This window comes from Cryptotermes secundus, unplaced genomic scaffold (genome assembly GCF_002891405.2).
Source record: "Cryptotermes secundus unplaced genomic scaffold, Csec_1.0 scaffold1084, whole genome shotgun sequence".
Taxonomy (NCBI): domain Eukaryota; kingdom Metazoa; phylum Arthropoda; class Insecta; order Blattodea; family Kalotermitidae; genus Cryptotermes; species Cryptotermes secundus.
In genome coordinates, this window is record NW_019724603.1 from 563,347 (window position 1) to 586,026 (window position 22,680).

The following is a 22,680-nucleotide window of genomic DNA, read 5'->3' on the forward strand; positions in this document are numbered from 1 at the left end:
GGGAGCGAAGAGGGTTCATGCTTCGGCGCGGCCACTCTGATCGGCACATTCTTGCTCTCAAATACATTAAAGTTAAAAACCCTTACTTATTATTTAATTTGTGGTCCGTCTGTGGTGTTCTAATGGTAATGACCTAGAATCAGGAAGTGAAGAGAATGCATGTTTTATTTCACAGTTAAAATGATTTTGAGTTCCATCCTGTAGAGAGCAGCAGTGTGTCTGTGTTTATTTGTGCAAGAAACTCAATTACTCGTCCCACTTTTCGTGCATTCAATCTTGGAACTTGCAATCACGCAATGCACAAGCAAGTATTAACTCAAAATTGGACCTAATGATCATAACAATTAACATCAACATTAGTAGAACCGAAATGTTTTAATTAACGAACCAACAGACGAAAAGGAGTTGAGCCCTTCTTGCTCAGCTAGTCAAAAAACTGAAGCATTTCATTGAACTCGAAATGTCATTGACGTGTTCACAAGACCTTGCCACTGGACCCTAACCTGACCCGGAGGAATCCAGTTCACATCCTCTATCCTATTCCTTTGAGATCCACTTTAACATTATTTTCTCCTCTACACATATGTCAACCAAATGATCGCTTTCCTTCAAATTTCCCTATATGAATTTTGTATACAATCCTCTTCTTTCTCATGCGTGCTAAATGCTACACCCGAATGGGACAGAAGAGAATTGCCAACTACATTAGTAAGTAAAAGCAAAGTAAAGTAAAACTATCCCTGTGACAGACCGTGGAGGCCCGTAGGGTTGTTAGGTGTTGAGGTTCCCACATTTTATGGACCAGTGTTCCGTAACCTTTTTCTACTCACGGCACACCATGAAGTATCCATGACTCAACACGGGACACCATGAAATATCCACGACTCAGCACGGCACACCAAAATGTTATTCCCCTCAAAGGCGCCTGATATCAGACAATTAATATAAATACGTAAGGCGATCAACTTATTACTATAATATTATTATATTGTTATTTTATTATCATTAAACAGAAATCGACTAGTGCATTTATTAACAATTAATGAACTTTAATTCACTGTAGAGTGTAGAAAATACACTTCTATTGCTATTAAAGTAAATCCAGTAATTCTACTCATACCTTCAATGTGATACTTGCGCCTGCGTAGCTGCACACAGGCGACTGATCCGTGGTGGAATCGTTGACAACGCAAGTCTCATTCCTTCATCGATGGATTTGAGCCGCTCCCTCTTTGATGTCTTAATTTCAGTTAACGTCGAGAAGCCCAGTTCACACAAATATGTAGTTGAAAATGGCAATAACACATTAACTGCCATCTCGGAGATAGCCGGGTATTCACTCCTTATTGTCAACCAAAACGTATCCAAAGGCACTTCGAGAAGTTTTATTTCAATGTTCTGTCTGCTTTTAAATCTGCGACTCCCTCTTGTATATTAATCGGAAAGTGTTCTGAATTCACAACAAATGAATCACGAACCCAGTCGAAATCTTGTACACTCTCTCCAAAATATTTATTGAATTTCTGCTGTAGCATTTCTAAATGCTCTTTAACTGTGTCCATCACCACTTTATTGCCGTCAGCAAGTGGCCATACAGTCGGGGACATCTCAGACGACCAATCTCTAATTCTCTAACTTTTTTTCTTCTTTGGCACTGCAGCCCCAGTGGGCCTAGGCCTACCTCCATGAACTTCTCCGTTCACTTCGGGTTTTCTAGATCTTAGACATACGATAGGACTCCTTGGGCGGGTGATCAGCTCGTCGCAAGGCCTCTACCTGTACACAAACACAGAAAAACGCACACAGACATCCATGCCCTGAGTGGGATTCGAACCCACGATCCCGGCTTCCGAGGGAGCGGAGATAGTGCACGCCTTAGACCGCTCGGCTACCGTGACCGGCTAATTCTCTAACTAGCAACCAAAATTTTCGAACTACTTCAGAGCACAGCTGTGATAGAACTGAAATAATTGTAAAACGCGGGGTCTCTACTCTTCAAACGGAAAAAGTGACACTACACCGACTTATTTTTTAAATATTTTTAATTTTAAATGAAGTCCAAAAATCGGTGGGTGCATCGTTACAGGAAGAAAGTCATAAAGTTGAAGAAGCTCTAACTTCTAACAAACAGGGGCAAATACCAAAACAGCGATATAAAAGACCGGAAAACCCATGCTAATCCCTGCAGTTTTATGGAAGAGCACGTACACAGAACATGCGGCAAGCATATCAAAGAAGCTACGTAGATGCGAGAAAAATAAAAATAAATCAATAATGAAAACTATGATATAACAACAACTGTAAGTAAATAATTTACGTTTAATTTATTAGAATACAACATTACTGTACATAAAAAATCACAGCATGTAATAAAGAATAAACAAGCATCATCTTATTTAATCAGTGCAGTGGCTGCGAATAAAATACAAGCATATGAAACACGGTAACTGGGATAAAATAAAACGAATAAAATTAACAAATTAATTTCCTACAATAGGTAAAAGTTCGCGTCACACCTTTCATCTTGTGACGGCACACCGGTTGCGGAACACTGTTCTAGACAATCGTCTCACAGATGGCGGCAAGGTTGTCAGCCCTACGCGCCGGCCGCCCTTTACTCCCAGGAAGATTCCTGGTACTCATTTCTCTTAGAGGCTGAGTCGACCCCAGGGCCATAGGAAGGATTACGTCAATTGAAAAAATCCAATTACCTCATCGGGACTTGAACTCGCGACCTTCCGGCTTGTAGCGTAGTGCCTCAACCAACTACAGTAAAGTTATCCGTGTAATAGGCCTTCGAGGCTCCCACATTTTCCAGACAATCGGCTCACATATGGCGTTGAGGTCAGCCGTACGGCTCGGTCGCCCTTTGTCCCCAGGAAGATTCCTGGTACTCATTTCTGTTAGAGGCTGAATCGACCCCCGGGGGCGGGAAGGATTAAGTTAAGTGAAATATCCAATGACCTCGTCGGGAGTCGAACCGGCGACTGTCAGGCTTGTAGCATAGTGCCTCAACCAACTACGCTACCGCGACAACCCTAGCTCCAAGTTGCAGTTCTGAACCAACGTCGGTGGCATTTCTTTCAGCCGATCACGTGACCACTTTCGTTTACTACCACAAAAAAAAAATATATAAAAGAAATGTGTTTGTGCATGACTGTAATTGTATAATTGCATTTGTGGCGAGATATGTAGGTTGAGCAGGTGGCGAGGGGTAGCCCTACAGAATTGTAGTGTGAGGTGATGGATTGACCCTGACCTGCCATAGAAAGTGCCAATGACCGTACTTCGATATTTACAATATAACTCCCTAGGGTCATGTATTTTCTAAAGGGTTCTTACGATACTCAGAATTACTGGGTTTTTTACTTCGCCCATCGTCCCTCACTCGCTCATGGAGCCGAGCCCTTCTTGAGAAACTACCAATTGTGCAGTTATTCAAGGTTCTCAGCATTTTATGGAACCCGATTGTTCATCACCGTGTTCACAAGAGCCATCCACTGAGCCAGATCAATCCAATCCAAACCATCCTATCTAGGATCCATTTTAATATTTTTCACCCACCTACGTCTTGGTCTTCTCAGTGGTATCTTTCCTTCTGGCATTCCTACCAATAGCCTATATGCATTCCTCTTCTCTCCCATTCGTTCTACATGCCCTGCCCATCTCATCCTCCTTGACTTGATAATTTTAATCATATTTGAAGAAGAGTACAAGTTATGAAGCTCCTCATTTCGTGCATCGTCCGGTATTCTGAAAAGTAATAAATAACGTTTCAGACACCTGACCTGTTTCTGTCCTTAGGCAAATGGGGAGACACCTACTCTGCTGGGTTACTTAGAAGAAGCTATCCTCAATCACTCTACCCCTCCCCCCTCCCCAATTACCTGTGGGCGGAAACACATCCAGTGTTCGAAACCTTGTGTTTTCTAGTTTTTAAATCAACGGATGATGGGCGTCTGAAAACCCAGCAATTCCCTAGGACTATCTTAATGACATACTCCATATTTCACTCTCAGGTCCTGCCCATCGAGGATGTCCCAGAAACAGGTTCAGTTTAGTGGAGGGTCATGCTATGCCCCAAAACAATGAACCCAGCTTCTTTAAATATAGGATTTGACGTTCTCACAGCGGTTGTTGTGAAAATTTCAGCTGACTTTTCGGATAAACAATTCACCTCCTTCTTTGGGGTCAAACATTAAACCAAGCAAGAAACCAGCATGCTTTGCTTGATGTTTGCTTTATGCTGGTCTCATGTTTGGCATATTCTTTGGCCCTAAAGATGGAGGCGACAAGTTCATCTGAAACGTCGGTTCACTTTAGACGGACTACAGGGCCTTATGTCTCAGAAACCTTCAGTTTATATAACCATGGGCCCGGAGATAAACAGAGTAATTGGCCGGTCTTCCAGGTAACAGCAGGTTAGCATAACTACGGTTACAAAAGTTGGGGATACTTCATACGAAAAATGGAATTGAAAGTGGACGATGTGAAATGTCTACTGGTCTTCTATCGCTACGAAACATACAGCCATGAGGATGTTCCTTGCAATAAGATACTCGTAGTAGAATTTCGGTTATTAGGCCCTGGGCTAAACATTCTTGAGACAAATTTTATTAGTATGGCATTCTTTTAGGTAAATAATGTAACAATGAAATGGGTAGGGTACAGCAATAGTTCATGGAGGAACCACCACACAGCTGTGGGCGCCACTTGTTCGGCTGCTTATATTGGACGAAAGTTGTTGCAAGGGATTTTTTTCTACGTGTCTCAGTGGTCTCAGTGTGCACTCTTCAACATCAACTGTTCGTACACTTACCAGCAGGGGGATGAAAGTGGGGTAGGAGAAGGGGAAACATGCAGATCTGCCATCTCTACTCATTCACCTGAACTAGATAGTCTGGAACGGTCAGTAACCAATCGTAATACAACTATCGCAATTAATCGAATCGCATAAGTGTGACCCAATCAGAGAATCCCAAAGTTCCGTTGAAAGGTTTGGGCGGTTTGGGCCCCTACCAGCCTTACCAGTACTCACGGTCTGCCGCAATAGGCGAGCAGTACCAGTCTCCCTGATACGACGACCAATGGCGTGAAACGTGATCGGGTTCCGGAGTATATGTTGAGGTTATCTCTCAGCGTACATCGTTACAGCTACTGTACCGTTACCACTGGCGTCGCCAAAAATTACGGGCATATAGGCGTATTATTGGAATGTTTGACCGTTTTCAGAGCAGACTAATAAGGAAAACCACGACACTGAAGGAAGAATACTTCAATGACAAAGCCTGGTATCACTAATTTACATACATAGCTCATGACTGGGTGATTCATTATTGAAATGAGATGGTGTAACTGATAAGAAAGATAAGTGCCCATTCCCAGCTTCCACCCTCAACTGCAAGTTCCTTCAAAACTGCACCCAGCAGAAGTTACCTTTGTAACCGAAATCTTACTATACCACTGTTCCCAGGAAGACTTTCAGCTTTGCTCTAGTTCATTACCGCACCATTTCCAGTTAAAAGCTCCCTTTGTATCAGGCCATTGAGGCCCAATGGAATGTGGGCAATAAAGCACTTTGTTTCAGAACATTTTGAATAAGAAATGTATGAAACAAATATTTACCTACCTGGACTTAAATGGTTTCATTTAAACACATTTTAATAAGCCTAATCAGTTTCATGGGTACTCAAAACTCTACTACAAGAATACTGTACAATACTTCCCTCCTTACTGAATCATTATCTTTCTTGAAGTCTCTTATATTCAAATTTTTTCTACAGTATCTGATAAATTCAGAAAATCTTATCAGCAGCTGATATGTTGAAAGCCACAGTGATGATACCCAATATCAACTTCACCTTGAGAGAAAGATATTGCATAATATTTTGTATGAACTTTATAAAAGTGATATGCCTCAGTAATCACTAGTCAGTTTTATGGCCTTTCTTGTAAACTGGTACAATTATAAGACTCCTTCCACTCTTCAGACAATTCATTCTTATTCCAACCAGAATTAATGAGTTCATGATGGATGTCAGATCGTAATTTTTCACCTTCTTGAATCAATTATACCAGAATTTATGATATAAACTCTGTCCCAAGTATGTAGGGGAGTCAAATGAAAACCTTAAATATTTTTTTGAGTACTATTTATTGTGCACAAGTGGTACAAAGCTGTATCACTTTTCAACATAATCTCCCCCACGCTCAATGCAAGTCCTCCAGCGCTTACAAAGTGCATGAATTCCTTTAGAAAGAAATTCTTTTGGTAGTCCGTGCAACCGCGTACCTCTAATGTTTAAACTTGCTGCAATTTCATTCAATGTCACTCGGCGGTTTTCCCTCACTATAGCTTCAACTGCTGCAGTGTTCTCTGGAGTCACAACTCAATCTTCCTGACCCAGACAAGGAGCATCTTCCACTGAAGTCACACCATTTGCAAACTTCCTACTCCATTCGTACAATTGCTGATGTGATAAATATGCATCACCATACTGAAACTTCATTCTTCGATAAATTTCAATAGGTTTCACACCTTCGCTACACAAAAACCGAATAACAGAACCCTGTTCTTCCTTGGTGCAAGTCTCAAGTGGGGCAGCCATCTTATACTAGTGCTGTGACGGTGATCGTGCATCTGCACTATGCTGCAACCTACAGGCCATTCTGCACGCTGTTTGTAGCACGCTTACCAACTTACAGGATAATGGCGTGAAATTTCGATTTTTTATTACAAATTTAAGGTTTTAATTTGACTCGCCCTCGTATATCGTATAGAGTGCAACAGGATGCTTAAATATAATATTATACCAGAATTTGTTCAATACCTGACAATTAATGCCTTTTCAAACTTACAATAACAATTTCAGCTTCAGAAGGACTATGCTCAGGTACTAATGGCTCAACTGAATATACTTCTGCCTAACATCACAAAACCTATATACATTCAACAGCCCAGAGAATTCTCCCATCTATTCAAAATTCATGAATCAGCAACCAGATCACCATTCTCATATTTCACCAAGTTAGTTCTAGATTGGGATCCCTTCTCAAATTAATTTATTCCTCTATGTAAGTCTCTAATACAAATTTTCATAATAAGCTTATTTTTTATGGTGACGAGTTGTTAGACCCACACCCAACCCCAAAACTGGAGGACCACAACTTAACTGGCTGTCCATGACTGCTTATTCAATATACAGGGTGTTTCACGACTTTAGGGCATAACTGCAGGAGGTGATTTCCTAGGTCTTTGTGATGAAAAAAGTTCACATAAACATGTGTCCGATTCTGGACGGTTACAGAGTTAGACCATTTTTTCATTCTCATACATGCCCTCGTGTGAACCGCGGCTGTCAGCTGGCGGGTCGCTATTTTTAGCTAGCTACAGACAGAGCGTTCTCGTTATCTCGAAACTTGAGATGTACCTAAGGTGGGGTGGGTTGGTATGTCCAGCACGGTTCACAACCAAGCGACAGCGTGTGTTACAGCCGGTGGTGGCATTTTCGAAAATCAGCTTTAAACACCAATAAATTCAAATTAAAGATAATTTCACGAAGTTAACTTCAAATTCATACTTTAAATGTATCATGTATTATGCTGGTTTATTATTTTGTTCCGTTTATTGTCAGTAATCATTACCTTCTATTCTGAGTTTAAAACGGTCATAACTCCGTAACCGTCAAAAATCTGACACATGTTTATATGAACTTTTTTGATCACAAAGACCTAGGAAATCACCTCCTGCAGTTATGCCCTAAAGTCGTGATACACCCTGTATTCGCAGCTACCATCCATCCGCAACCTGAGGAGGCACCATGCAGTGGTGACAAGGGACCAAGGAGAATGAGATAGGCAGGGCATGTAGCTTGAATGGGGGAGGGGAGGAATGCATATAGGATATTGGTGGGAAAGCCGGAAGGAAGAAGACCACTGGGAAGACCAAGACGTAGGTGGGTGGACAATATTAAAATGGATCTTAGAAAGATAGGATAGAATGGTATGGATTAAATTGATCTGGCTCAGGATAGGGCCCAGTGAAGGGCTCTTGTGAACATGGTAATGAAACTTCAGGTTCCACAAAATGCTGGGAAGTTCTTGAGTAGTTGCACGATTGGCAGCTTCTCAAGAAGGGCTCAGCTCCATGAGTGATGTAAGTCTCTAATGTTCTTGTTCTTCCTGTATGTTGCAAACTCATTAATTTTGTTTTTCAGATATTCTTTTTGTTCCTGAAATGTATACTAAAAAGAATGTTGAGTAAATCGATGTGTTTTAAACCTAAAAGATATAAACATGTGCAGCAATAGCAAGTAAGAGCTTAATGTCTAAAATGTCAGTATGATGATTTTTTAAGTTGTCAGTTTTTATGATGGTATAGCACATCACTTAAAAATATTATTTGTCCGTGGTCTGAGAGTAGCCCTACTGAGGGGCCCAATGTGGTAGGTTTCCTGACCCAAAGATGAAACTATATAACCAAAATATTTTGTTTTAAAAGAAACTCCAATGATAAACAGAATCCAATTTTATAGTTCTAATTAAGATAATTTTATTAACATCTGTTTCAAATAAGTGAAGACAAGATGAGTTAATAATGAGTTTTGAAGAGAGAAATATCTATCATAAGACCTTCCTTTGTGGTATCCACTGCTCGAGAGACATCACAGTATTTCATGAAATTCTACCACAGGAAGGACTTATGTACACTCCAAAATAATCTGCATTATAAGCCAAAAACGCAGCTATACCCTAATCCACGAAAAAAAAAAATCAGTTAACTTGATATGATTCAGCAAAAGAAGTTTATTTAACAGTCTGTATACATATAAGTATAGTAATGCCAAAAACATTAGGATATATCTTCAAGCCTCTTTGAAATCTATACTGAAATCATAATCATCATTTTTATCCAGAGTGACACTTTCCAAGACATCAGCAAGCTTTTCTGCATCACGTGCTGTAAACAAAGGGGAAAAAATACTGTTGTCACAAAATCACCTTTTGTATATACACTCAACTCTCGATTATCCGGGGGCAGATAAACCGGTTTGCAGCTTAACTGGGGCTTCTTTGAGGCTTATATGTTGTTTAATATTCATTCACTTCCGTTTCACATGGTGAGTTGTAACACTATTTTCGCACTAGTGTGAACCAAGCTCTGCATTTTTTGGTCCCGTTATGCTAACTCAATGTTCTAGGGAAGGGGTGAAAGAATGCAAGGATTTGTGGAAAGTTTCAAGGACAGATATACCGCCCCAGTTAGTTCCTTTGTATCGATCTTCAAGTGCGTTAGCAAAATGTCAGGGTGCAAAAGGAAGCGTGTTGTGTTAAGTATTCAACAGAAAAAGGAAAATGCCACGAAAAAGTAAACGACAATATGAATTTTTTTTAAGTGTTAATATTCATAAAAAGTGTTGGATGGTGTTGAAGACTGTGATTGAAATAATTAATTCATACTTCAGTGTAATGTAAAAAAAGTATTAAATAGGCCATGAGATGACATAAAAATGAGGTTGAATAAATTTAAATACAGGTAGGCCTGTAGTATTATGAAGGTACAGTATTACAGTACTTTTAATAAAATTTGTCTTAACCGGGTTTTCGATTAATCGTGATTTCCATCCCCACCATTATCCCGGATAATCGAGAGTTGAGTGTATTCTGAGATACAGTACTCTTCAATTATTAGAATCTTTGATAAGGACACTTCACATTTAATAACAGTCTAAACATGTATGTGGTTTATATAACCCAATCTTACAAAAAACACTTTCCTCTCATAGTTTAAGGCCCACCAACATGTTAACAATAACTTGAAATTAGATTTAACAATTTTAACAATTACTAATGCACACTAATGACATTTCTGAAATACTTTTTTATTAAACTGTCTGTAATTTAATGTAGCCATTAAAATTAAAATTAATCATCTTTGTTACTGGCCAATTTTTCAATGTCCCCTGCACTAAGCCTTATGGCATCCGAGTGGCTGCAGCTCCCCAATACAGGAAGAGGCATAGAAGCATATCTCCATGCCTTCTCTAGCAGACAGGAAACAAATTTACACTGTACATACCCCCATTGCCATGCTATGAAATGTTAGCTGGCCCTCAAAACTGTTCTCTACTTGGTATCCATACCCCTGCAAGAATTTCCACTCTCTAACGGCCATTCACTTTACCGACCAAAATATCATGCGTCTACAAGTAAGTCACTCACTCACTCACTCACCTCTTCGGGATTTCTCCTTTTTTAGTTTCTTTTGTTCAATTTTCTTCATTTTATTCAATTTCTTATTACCCTCAAGATCCATGAGGGCTTCTGTCTTCTTATCCTCTTTTTCTCTTCCCTTGTTTCTTTTCCGATTCCGTTTCCTTTTATTGCGCTTGGTGGCTGACGCCGATACAGACACTAATACATTGTCGCTCAACTAAAAGAAGGTAAACATTAAATAAATATTAGTGATCTCCTCTTAACCTCCTTGGGAATGTTATTTTGATTATTACTGTCTTTGCCAAATATTTTAAATCTTCCACATTTACAAAGGATTTATTAGCTTTCTTTATGTTGTGATTTTTTCCCTGCATTCTGCTGATGAAACACAAATAACCACAAATTCTATACAACATAATGATTTCCAGCTGGGAGAAAACATAAATATTGATTACTGTTTTGTCAGAGTTCGAGTCCCAGTAGGGTAAAGAATTTTCACTTCTCCATGTTGTCCAGACCAACTCTGGGGTTCACCCAACCTCCTATACAGGTATGGGGGCTCTTTCCTGGGTGTAAAGTGGCCGGGGCGTAAAGCTTACCACTCACCTACAGCTAATGCCAAGGTCAAGAAAATGTGGATCTATACATCCATTCCCCCATGTCTTCAGGGCATAATTCTTAATCAGTTAAGCACAGGGACAACTTTACTTTACCTTTATCGATTATTGTTTTGACCACTATTACATGAAACCAAGGTACGAGCTGTGGAAGATTAAAGTTTATTACACTAAATGCAGATTATGTACAAAATCAGAATTCTCTAAATACAGGAAAATAATCTATTGTTTATACTGGACTTCGTCTGGATCCAGGAAATATATGTGTTAAATGCAGGAATGTTAAGTTGGGATTTCACTCGATGTTTTATATTTCTTTCTCTTTTTTGCAAGGGGGGGGTAATTCTTCCTTAATTTTATGGTTGCTATACATACGATTTCACCACTGATGTCTCCTTTATCTTCCTCCATTTTCTGCTCAGTTTCATCCTTAGCTTCTACAGGACCAGTTGACTGTATGACCATTCCTTTTGCCATCAGATTTTGTGTGAGACTTGCATTAAGTGTATCTGTCTCCATTGCTTCATATGATGAGATGTCAAACTCTGCTGCCATCTGCTGGACAACTGCTGAACTTACGTGAGGATCACATTCATCCTCTGGCGGAATCGTGCAGTATCTGATCTTTCCGCTATTACATATGTTAAAATGTAAGTATATGACATTTCTATAATGTACACATCACATCTATTAACATTTTTACACATCTTTAAAGTGTTAATTGCTATCCTGATTCTTGATATTCTTTATTTCGGACCATGTTGAGGCATGTCTTTTTGAGCTACTGTGAATTGTGACAACTGCCGACAAAAGTTATGCTGTCACAGATGATGGTGGGTGTTGTGGTTACTGAAGCTATACTCCATCAAAGCTTGTGGACACACTGCCTCAAAGCTTCCAAGCAACCAGTGGACACACACTGAAGCACGAGGGGGTTAACAACAGTGACCAAAGCAGAACTAGGTAAGGCATCTGCATGAGATTCCAGTGACTGTCATGGCAGCTTAGAAACACCAGTGCCTTTGCTGGCAGTCAGTATGTTAGCAAATGAGACGTGAGGTTCTCACAGCAATGACCATGAAAATTACTGACTCTTGGGATGTGATGCTATGTAGTCTGGTATATGTTCACCATTCATCCCTGAAGATGGAGCCAGCAAATTCCTCTGAAACACTGGTAAATATCTACCAGACTACACAATGTAAATATGCAAAAGACAATTTTCAGAGATACCAGCATAAAGATCTCAAATTTTATATTAAATTGCATTGCGGCCTGTATTTACTATTCCATGCAGGTAGGTAGACATCTAATAAGCCGAGGTAGCCGAGTGGCCTAAGGCATGTACTGTCTTCACTTGTTCGGAAGCCAGGATTGTGGGTTTGAATCGCACACAAGGCATGGAAGTTTGGTATGTATATGTGTTGTCCTGTGTTTAGGCAGAGGCCTTGTGATCAGCTGATCACTTGTCCAAGGAGTCCTACCACCTGTAAAATGATCATGAAACTGAAAATCACAGGCCAGGGCCCAAGGGGGTGTAGAACCAGTGGGGAGAGGGGGGGGAAGACATTTAATAATCTAAAATGTTCTTTTAATAATTTATTACAGTAATCCTGGAAAGAACTGTTTTGATGCCTCTCATAGGAATAGTTTACCAGAGTGGGCAATCTGCACTTACCGGTTCCAATCTTCTATAAGGGATCTCGCAGCTGCATCTGCATTTGGAACCCCTCCTTTCTTGAACCGACCCTTCCGGTGGGCCAAAAGGGAAAAGAATTCCTGAGGCGTAGTAAAATCCGACAGATTGTACAATTCCATTATCTGCAAGAATGAAACATTAATACTTAACCTAATTCCTAAGGCATAATAAAATCTGACAGATTGTACAATTCCATCATCTGCAAGAATCAAACACTAACACTTGACCTTCATGCTGCTAAGTCTGTAATGTTACAGGTTACAGAAACACAACTCTCCCAAACTACGAGTAACTTTACAAACGTGTTCAAACTTTCTGGCTGTCTATCATGATCATGAATCACCTACTTTCCCAAATAAGCACTCGTACTGCAAGTGTAGCCAGTCATGGTTAACAGTTTGTGGGCCTTTATACCAAAGCATTTATATTTTGAATGTAAAAATTAAAAAAAAAGTGGTAAAGTTGTCCATGTGCTTAACTAATTAAGCACTACACCATGAAGGCATATGGGGGAGTGGATGTATAGATCCACATTTTCTTGACCTAAGCACTAGATGGAGGTGAGTGGTCAGCTTCACTCCCCTGAGAAAGAGCCTTCAGTACCTATTTAAAAGTTGGTTGGGTGGACCCCAGAGCCTGTATGGATGACATGGAGAAGTGAAAATTCTTGACCCTACCGGGACTCAAACTCCAACCCTTTGGTTATCCAGCCCATAGCCAGTCATTATACTGACTATGCTATCCCAGCTCCTTTTATATTTTGAATGTATCGCTTGAAAATAACTCACAGCTTGATGAATACAATAAATTTACCCACAGATAAATATTCAGGTAAACTGTAAAATTCTAAACAGCACTTTATTTATGGTTTATGTAACAACACTGTCAATAGCTCTGGCTAGGCAACATCAAATCGTAGGATGATTAATGAATAATGAATCACAGGATTTTGAAGGAACTGGTCATGGTTAAATTCAAGACATTCTTCTGGCATTTGGCTGCAGTAACTCATGAAATCCATCAATAAAACTTCATACAGGACAGCTGGTATCCCGGCCAAGATTCAAACTGGTCACCTCCTGAGTATACGTCATAAACAATTCTCCTTCAGCTGACTTGCTTTGTATATGGGCATCATTAAGTCTACCAAAACAAACAAACTCCATGATTTTAGTCCACAAGCGAACTATACTGACCGAGCAACTGCCGCTTGTCAGTGAAGTTAGTGCCAACTTTAGTGGATAGATGGTGTCACGTGGTCAGCACAACAAATCCCCACGGCCATTAATTTCGGTTTTCTACACCAGATCCGCTACCTTCTTGAAACGGCTCCTCAATTATCATCATGAGGCTGAGAGGATCCTGTTCCAGACTCACTACATCTCAGAAAATATCTGGTAGCTCTGGGAATTGAACCCGGACCTCTTGATCTGTAGCCAGGAATTCTGACCACTAGACCACAGAGGCGGTCTTCATTAAGTCTGTCACAGAGACGTATAATTTCTCAATGTGTGCCACAGTTCTTTGCCAGTCTTGCCTCATTGATTCATACTGTCATAGAAACACATGATCAAAAATTGATTGCATACTGTCATGTTGCCGTAAAATGGTGCATAGAACCGTTCAACACAAGATCAGTACTCTTTCCATGTGCCTATGATGTCATATATCATTTATACAGGGCATACCAGGAGGAAAAAGTGTACATGTACATGTGTCGTATTCCGAACAGTTTCCGAGACGGAACTGTTTCACTGTACAGTATTGTACTGTACGAGGTGTGTTCAAAAAATGACGGGAATTTCCGTATTTTGGAAAAAATATTTATTCATTCGTCTACATTAATGTTGTCGCCTTCAAAATAGTCCCCATTCGATATTATGCACTTACGCCAGCGNCACAGTACATAATATCTCTTGTCAACAATTTTGGAACTGTAGAGTGAAATAACTCTCTCGGAAACTGTTCAGAATAGGACACATGTACATATACACTTTTTTTTGCTTTGAATGACCAATACTATGACCTTGCAGAACATTCATCTTTCTTCCGGGGACACCCTGTATATCATCATAACAAGAAAGAAGACATTTCCCCTAAAAAGTCATGTCAGAATTCATGAACATCCAGTCACTGTCAAATGTGTCTCAATGTTGGTTGCAGCTTCTTGAGCACATATGAAAAGAAACAAATAACAACACTTTGGGCTGCGCCATAGCTCAAGCAGTTAGTTGCTGGCTTCCCACCGCAGCAGCCCGTGTTCGATCCTGGGTCTGGTCAAGTGGGATTTGTGGTGGACTAAGTGGCGCTGGTGCGGGTTTTCTCCGAGTACTTTGGTTTCAACTGCCAATCTTCATTCCACCAAATTCTCCATCATCATAATCACCCAGGGCAGGCTACAATAGGCCAATCAGTGGCTTCCGTGCCGAGTGGACCCACTTGGACTCCACCCCCTAGTAAGCGAATTAAAAAAATGACAACACTTAGCTCTTCATGAGATGCAGAATGGTGGAATGAAGAGAATCATAATTTGTACCCTCTGCCATGGACCTGACTAGATCCAAGCCTTGGCAAAGAACATTCTGAGCTGCCTAGTTATATTTATAAATACCTGCTGCTTGTTTGCTCTCTGCAATACAGCTGTTGCAGGTATGATAGGGTCAGATAAAGAATCGGTTCGCACAGCATTCTTCAATGTAGCCACAGCATCAGAATTTGATCCTCCCTGACTGGAGGCAAACACAATACCAGGGCTGTCCAGCAGTTTGATTTTGGAATCTAACTGCACTGCCTGCATATTCCTGCATAACATATTTCAACATAATAAATGTCATTTCCTCTTTAGATACTTCAGTGTTTGCCTAATATTCTATTAATAATTCTGGGACATTCATTCCCTTTTATTTATCTCCAAGACTTACTGAAGGAGTGAGTTACATGCAAAGTATTTCCTAAGTAGTTACTATAGGATTCTGACGATGGTGTATAACACATAGAGATATTGGGTTTTCGGACTTTATCCATCGTCCTGGTTTTAAGATAACTAAGAAAAACATGACGTTTCAGAAGCTGGATCTGTTTCTGAAACATCGTGTTTTTCTTAGTTATCTTAAAACCAGGATGATGGATAAAGTCTGAAAACCCAATATCTCCAAAGTATTTCCTTTTTCTCTGTATCCCTTGTCCCAAGCATTTTTTGCTCCAATAAATATTTAGTGAGATACGCATCCACTGTGCTCCAGATCAGTACAGAAACACATTTAAGCCTTCATGTACAGTGTCCATTATTGCTCTGATTTTAATAAAAAAAAAAACTGGAATAAGTTGACGGATTTTAGTCGAGTTGTCCCTGTATTCCCTAATTAAGCACTGCACCATGAAGACACTGGGAGACTGGAGGTATAGCTCCACCATTCTTGACCTCGGCACTAGTTGGACATGAATGGTCAGCTTCATGTTCTAACCACTTTACTCACTGAACAAGAGGTTGGGTGGGTCCCAGACTGGTCTGGATAACATGAAGAGAAAGAAATTGCTTCTATTGGGACTTGAACTCTGAACTTTCAGCCATCCAGCCTATAGCCAGTTGATGTACCGAATGGCCAGATTTTAGCAAAATCCCCAAATCAAGTTTCATGAATATCCATTCAGCAGTTCTAGAGTCGTTACACATGGATGGGTAGGCAGAAATGGTGAGAACATCACATGCATTTTTTAAACTTTTTGTTGCAAAAATATGAGAAAATTTGTTTTTGTGGTTTGCTTTATGACATTGTCAGCAACTCTTGACTACATAGCATTTAATGGCAGAATGATTATGAATACTGAATTGGAAAGGATCTGTGGGGCTGTGGCCCAAGGTGCTATTCTGGCTTGTCTTAAAGAGACTGAGGGAAAAAAAAAATCCCAGTCAGGTTACCTAGTGTCCTTACTGAGACTCAAACCAAGCATCACCCAAATACAAGTCTTGAGTGTTATGCCTACCTCAGCCTGGTTGGGCCCGAAAACACTGAGGGCAATGGCTATAAAGTTGTCCTCTGGGCTGTGACACCATGTAGTCCAGCAGAAGTTTACTAGTGTTTCAGGCCCTTTTACTCCAGAAATGGAAACTATACTTTACTCTGAATGCTGGTAAACTTCTAAGAGAATATATGGCATACATCCCTGAAGACAGTAACCTTTAAAATGTAATAATTTATACTGGGCTAAAACCTCTGGATAAGGCACTATCACATAACAACAATTATTTTGCTACATAAAAGTTTCAGTATCACAGAATGTACACTCAACATTTTCTGTCATGAACATCCAATGATTCTAACACTATAAGCATTCAAAACAAATGTTTGTCCCAAACAGAAACTTTGAATGCTAAATATGTATTAATGTTCCTCAATTTAGTTTTTTTTTCCCTACAGAAAACACTGAATTTCAAAGAGACCTAGTTAATAATCTTAAGTGTTAAATTTCCTCCATTAAAGATTGCCTTCAGTTTAGTGTTCAAATCCACTACTCCCCAAACAAAACCTTAAACAGGCATTTCACTGCAGTTAATATTGTCAGATTCATAAATTTAACTGTGACTGGTTTCCTTCCTGTTATATAAAGCCTCATTTTTATTACTTTGTCACTCCTGGAGTTGCTCCAACATTACAAGCTCGACTTCTTTTCAAACTGTTGATAATACTGCTTTTTCCAACATTTGGCAAACCTGTAATGAAATATAAGGAATAATACTGGAATAACTTTTGGTGAAATTACACATTTATATAAACATTTGCAAGAAATAAAAATACGGTTAAATGTACTTACCCACTACACCAACAGATATAGAAGTCTTTATGCCTTTATTGCGGCAGTAATTGGCTAAAAGGGACATCACAAGCTCTGCCCCAAAACATTTAGACCCCTGGAGATCCTTATTTTCAACTAATACTTCATTTGTTACTTTTCTCTCAATAGCAGAGGACTTCTTCATTTTTCTCCGCCCCAAGCGTCTGCTCTGCAGCTGTGTACTAGCTTTGAATGGAACAGCTGGTAAACTTCTTCTAAGGTACTTCAGCCATGCTTCCAGATTCTCTCGTGGCACAAGGTCTGTCAACATTTGAAGCAATTTCAAGATATATGTAATTAGTTTTTTCCCCCTCACAAACATGAGCCCATAATCTGTTACATGATTATGACTGTGCTGAATGTGTCTACAAATGCTCTCTAAGTGACATTCAATCATACTAATTTCTCATAGACAACCATGGTTTGGGGAAGCATCAATGTGGATTTTCATGTAATATATCAGTTACAGTGAAACCTTCATTTAGAGTCAACCAAACCAGTCTGACAGTGCAAATGGGCAATGTTGATCTACCCCAGAAAAATGAGGTGAAATACCTGGGCATGCATCTCGATAGAAGACTGATATGGACAAAGCACGCCTAAACCAAAATGCGAAACAAATGCACAGGCTACTTGGAAGAAGATGAACATTACAAATAGAAAGCAAACTCATCCTATAGAATAACTCATATGTATACTCTTTTTTGTTGTTGTTCACTTAGGTATCATTTTAATTCCTCTATTTGGGTTTTACTCAAGTCAGTCTGGTAATTACTACATTTAAAAATAAATATTTAGGACTGTGTATGCGCTTCTACTAGTGGTGTGTGTGCTCACTTCCACTAGCAGAGTTTAAATGCCCGACTGGCCAAAACGGGGTACTTTGGCCACGACGACCTTACTCATCGCTGGCCTGAACAGGGCACTTCAGATGTTAAAGGTTAAGCACAGGAACAACTTTACGATTTTACCTCAGTATTAAAAACATTAATATCATAATAGGAATATGTAACATAACAGCCATAATATTAAAATTATACTTCTTATGCAGGAAACAGTTTTATGTGGGAAACATATTTGTGGGTTAAAAATTCACTAGCCTTATTGGGGAAATTCTTGTGACCAAATAACTTAAATATTTCAAGTTGGAAAACTCCTTAAACAGGAATGTCTTAGGCAGATTCCATTGTATTAGCTCAAATCAATGGAGTCAGAGTCATAATTACAAACCTGCTTTATTCAGCACTAAAACAAGACGTTTGTTGCCACTGCTCTCTAAAACAGCCTGTTCGACTTGTTTACATCGTGTTCCAAGCGGATCCCTTGCATCTATGACTTCCAGTACAACATCTGCAGCTTCCAGAACCTGAAACATTTACACTAACACAGCTTTCTCTATAGAATGGTAGTAACAGATGTGAGCCATATAAATGACATATGTCATGATGGAAGGTGTACTAGTGAAATTAAATCCAGGATTGCCATGGCAAAAGCTGCATTTAGCAAGAAGAAGAATCTCTTTACCAGCAAATTGGACTTAAATTTGAGAAAGAAACTAGTGAAATGCTACATTTGGAGCATATATCTGTATGGGGCTGAAACATGGACACTTAGGGCAGTAGATCAGAAACATCTGGAAAGTTTCGAAATGTGGTGTTGGAGAAGGATGGAGAAGATCAGTTGGACCGATTATGTGAGAAATGAAGAAGTGTTAATTAGAGTCAGTGAGCAGAGGAATATCCTACACAAAATAAGAAAAGGAAGGCTAATTGGATTGGTCATGTTTTACGCAGAAACTGCCTTCTAAAAGAAGTTATTGAAGGAAAGATAGAGGGGCGGACAGAAGTGACAAGAAGACGAGGAAGAAGATGTAAGAAGATGCTGGATGACCTTGTGGACAGAAGAGGATACTGTCATTTGAAGGAGAAAGCTCTAGATCGCATTAAGTGGAGGAATTGTTTTGGAAGAGATGGTGGACCTGTCTTCTGACAGATTACTGATGATGATGATGTAACATAAACCTATGATGAGAAAAATGCAAACAAAATGACTATAAGAAATACACAACATTGTGGAAGTCAGTAAAATATCTTGCACCATGCCAGAACTCCTGTGGTGCTGAATACTTCTTCAGAAACTAACAGTTGCTCGGCTACTCACAAAACTTCCAGCATCTCATAGAACTCAAACGTCCATTACCACATTCACAAGAGTCCTATCGGTCCCTATCCTCAGCCACATGAATCCAGTCCATACCTTCCCATCCTAGTTCTCAAAGATCCATTTTAATATTATCATCATATGTATGTTGAGGCCTTCCCAGAAGCCTCTTTCCTTCTGCTTTCCCTACCAAAGCGAATGCTTCAGCTATCTTGAATATCTGAGTTTATTAAACAGAAATGGACAACATTTTTCCTCAGGAAAATAAGTGAAGTATCACATATAACTTCTTCAGAAATTACCTTTTTAAATTCCTTGTAATAAGCTTTAACTGAACCGTCAGCTTTATGGGGCATTTCAGTGACGTCTGATGCATCACTGACACTGAAGTTCTCATGCAATTTTTGCCGTTTTTCAGCATTTTCAACAAAACCCTGTAAACCCTCTTCAGCTCCTTCTTGTTTTGCTTCTTTGATTTTCTTCTTCTCTTCCCTCCAGATCTCTTTCTGTTTTTGTTTAGCTTCTTCTTTCTGTTTCCTCAATGCTTCTACTTCTTTCAGGATATCTTCCTTGAATGGGCAAATATTTGGCACTTGTATCAGTTTATTCTTTCGCTCTGAAAATACAGAACAAGTTTTGTCATACGCAAAATTATGTTACCAGTTTTGTGGATGGCAAAGTCCGTGGCTTGCTGCACAGAATGAGGCTAAACAGTTGTCACCCTCACTTCTTATTCCATGTTTATTGGGTGTCTTGCGGAAACCTGATATAATAATTGTGAAGTCTCAGCACAATGCATGAATTTCATTCTACATACTGAGGTGGTGCAATGCACAATTTTAGGTTAGGTAAAGTGAAGTAATACCCCTGTGCTTAATGAATGAAGTACCACATGATTAAGGTCTATGTTGGAGTGAAGGTACAGCTCCACCATTCTTAACCTCAGCACTGGATGGAGAAAGACAGCTTTATGCACTGTCCACTTCACCCATGGGGAAAGAGCCTCTGATTCCTACTGGACAGAAAACTTGGTGAGCCCCAAAGTTAGTGTGCATACTGTGAAGAGAAAAACCCCTCCCTGCCAGGAAATGATCCCGCATGAGCCTCTAGCCTGTGACAGTACCAACTGAGTTGTCTCATTTCCCAGGGCTGGTAACCATAACACCAAAAGGATACCTCCAGACTTGTCTGAACCATGTATTCCATTAAAAACCTTTAACACCTTTCGAAAGCTCACAAACAGCACATTAACTTCATGATGCCTAGAAACTAAGAGGAGAAAGAGAGTTGTCTTGACAACTTGTGCCGTCTGCATGACGCCTGATTTTATATTTTATTGGACAAAGTATGTATGATGTGTAGTCATCATGAATTTGTAATTTGTGACATGTTTTATATCCAGCCCTACAGGGAGACGATTGGATCCATGAAGTGAAAATAAATGTAAATGTTCTTCATAATTTTCACGAAAATCTGCCAGTTACATGTTCACTAGCAATTCAGCGAAGATTTCAGAGTGTCTGATGTTCTGTACATTCAAACTGAGCACCTCTCAAACACACATCTCTAATGTTACCACTACATATACCCCCTAATCATTAGTCCTCTTGCTATAGCTAACTGTTGTTGTATTTAGTGTTTTGTTAATGCTGTAATATAGCGATTAGAAATTTATAAATTGTCATTTAGTACAGTGGTTCTCAACGGGGGCCATATGGCCCCCCAGTGGGCCAAGCCATATTTCTGTGGGGCCGCAGATAAAATTTGGAAAAATGGAGGGCCATAGAAACTGTTAAGTGGGCCACAAAATTTTCACTTCTAAAATAAAATTATTAATAATATAAAAAGAAATAAAAATGCCAAAATGGTCAGTACATATAATAACACAATAACTCAATATCCTTGTTTTTGTGTACCTTACTTAGAAGGGACAGAACCTATTGTACTTAAACCACAACCTTAAATCTGGGAATTCCAAGTACCGGTAAACAGATACGCACCTCCTCAGAGCGGGTAGAGCCCTAACAAATTATCCTTTATTTTCCTAAATATCTCCCCCTCCTCTCATGAGTTACTTTTTCAGTAAATTTTGGGTTTCTTCAGTTCAGTATTCGAAGTGTTTGGAAGAAGACATTTTTCTGCGCAAGTTCTATTATTGTGGCAGTTCCCTACTTTGTAGATAAGTTACAAACTCCAGCTACCAGCTACTATTTTTCAACAAATAAGCATTACATTTCATAATAACTGGAACTTTCATTACAAATAAATTATTAGCTTTCAATAGAATTTGAATGCCCTCCCTCTACAAGAAAAAATACTGTGAATTGATTACAGCAATTTTGTATTTATTTGAAGTAGAATGGCTTTCAAAGTAATTTTTATGAATATTGACTTCTAAAATTTTCCACATATTCAAAAAATTTAGAAATATGGCAGTCATAAAATCAATAACCAATATTACATTTATTATAATTAAACAATATGAAGGCTGGGAGGGGGGCCACAGAACTGAATGAAAGTCAGAAGTGGGCCATGAGCAAAAAAAGGTTGAGAACCACTGATTTAGTAGACCCAAATTCTTCTGTTGTATACTCATTTACATTTTCACACTGCTGGCATAGGTGATGCAGTAGGAGTCACAAATTATTATTCTTTAGTCTGAAAACATAAAAATTATTAAAGATTTTTATTTTAATCTTACTTTTTCCTGGATTCTTCCTCTTTTCACGTTTCACTTTCCTGTTGTGTTCTCGCACTTTCTTCTCAATTTTATAACGTTTCCGACATGATATCCTCTTGCTTGTCTTCTCTGGAAATCAAGAATTCAACTTAAATTTCTATAGCATATTCATTCAAAGTACTGGATTTCACATAAAAGACTAATCAAAATTAATTCATGCACCTTATATGTTTTGAAGATAATTAAATATATATTACTGTTATTGAAACATAAAACCACATTTATTAAACTTTCCAGAAGATATGAATATTTGAAATATTCTTTTATTCATGCAAGTAAATAAATAGTCTCCCAACCAGACTGAATCCTGAATGTACAGACACCCCAGTCATCAATGTAAAATATTCTGTTTCATTCTGCATTTAATGTCAAGGCTTACAGTGAATTTTACAGCTCTTTTCAATCATAAATGAATA

The 22,680-nt window shown here is 39.1% G+C and overlaps 1 protein-coding gene across 1 annotated transcript in view; it reads right to left on the reverse strand.

Annotated features, from left to right (window-relative positions):
* Positions 1 to 8,785: 8,785 nt before the first annotated feature.
* The window catches only part of LOC111862530 (guanine nucleotide-binding protein-like 3 homolog), a 16,591-nt gene continuing 2,696 nt past the window's right edge, over positions 8,786 to 22,680 (reverse strand). The window contains exons 3-11 of the mRNA XM_023848013.2: positions 19,827 to 20,140; positions 18,595 to 18,730; positions 17,344 to 17,625; positions 17,155 to 17,242; positions 15,143 to 15,332; positions 12,511 to 12,653; positions 11,208 to 11,463; positions 10,234 to 10,432; positions 8,786 to 8,959 (exon numbers count right to left, since the gene is read on the reverse strand). Coding sequence (XP_023703781.1) covers positions 8,865 to 8,959; positions 10,234 to 10,432; positions 11,208 to 11,463; positions 12,511 to 12,653; positions 15,143 to 15,332; positions 17,155 to 17,242; positions 17,344 to 17,625; positions 18,595 to 18,730; positions 19,827 to 20,140 — 1,703 coding nt within the window. The 3' untranslated portion in view covers positions 8,786 to 8,864. The remainder of the gene's footprint in view (positions 8,960 to 10,233; positions 10,433 to 11,207; positions 11,464 to 12,510; positions 12,654 to 15,142; positions 15,333 to 17,154; positions 17,243 to 17,343; positions 17,626 to 18,594; positions 18,731 to 19,826; positions 20,141 to 22,680) is intronic.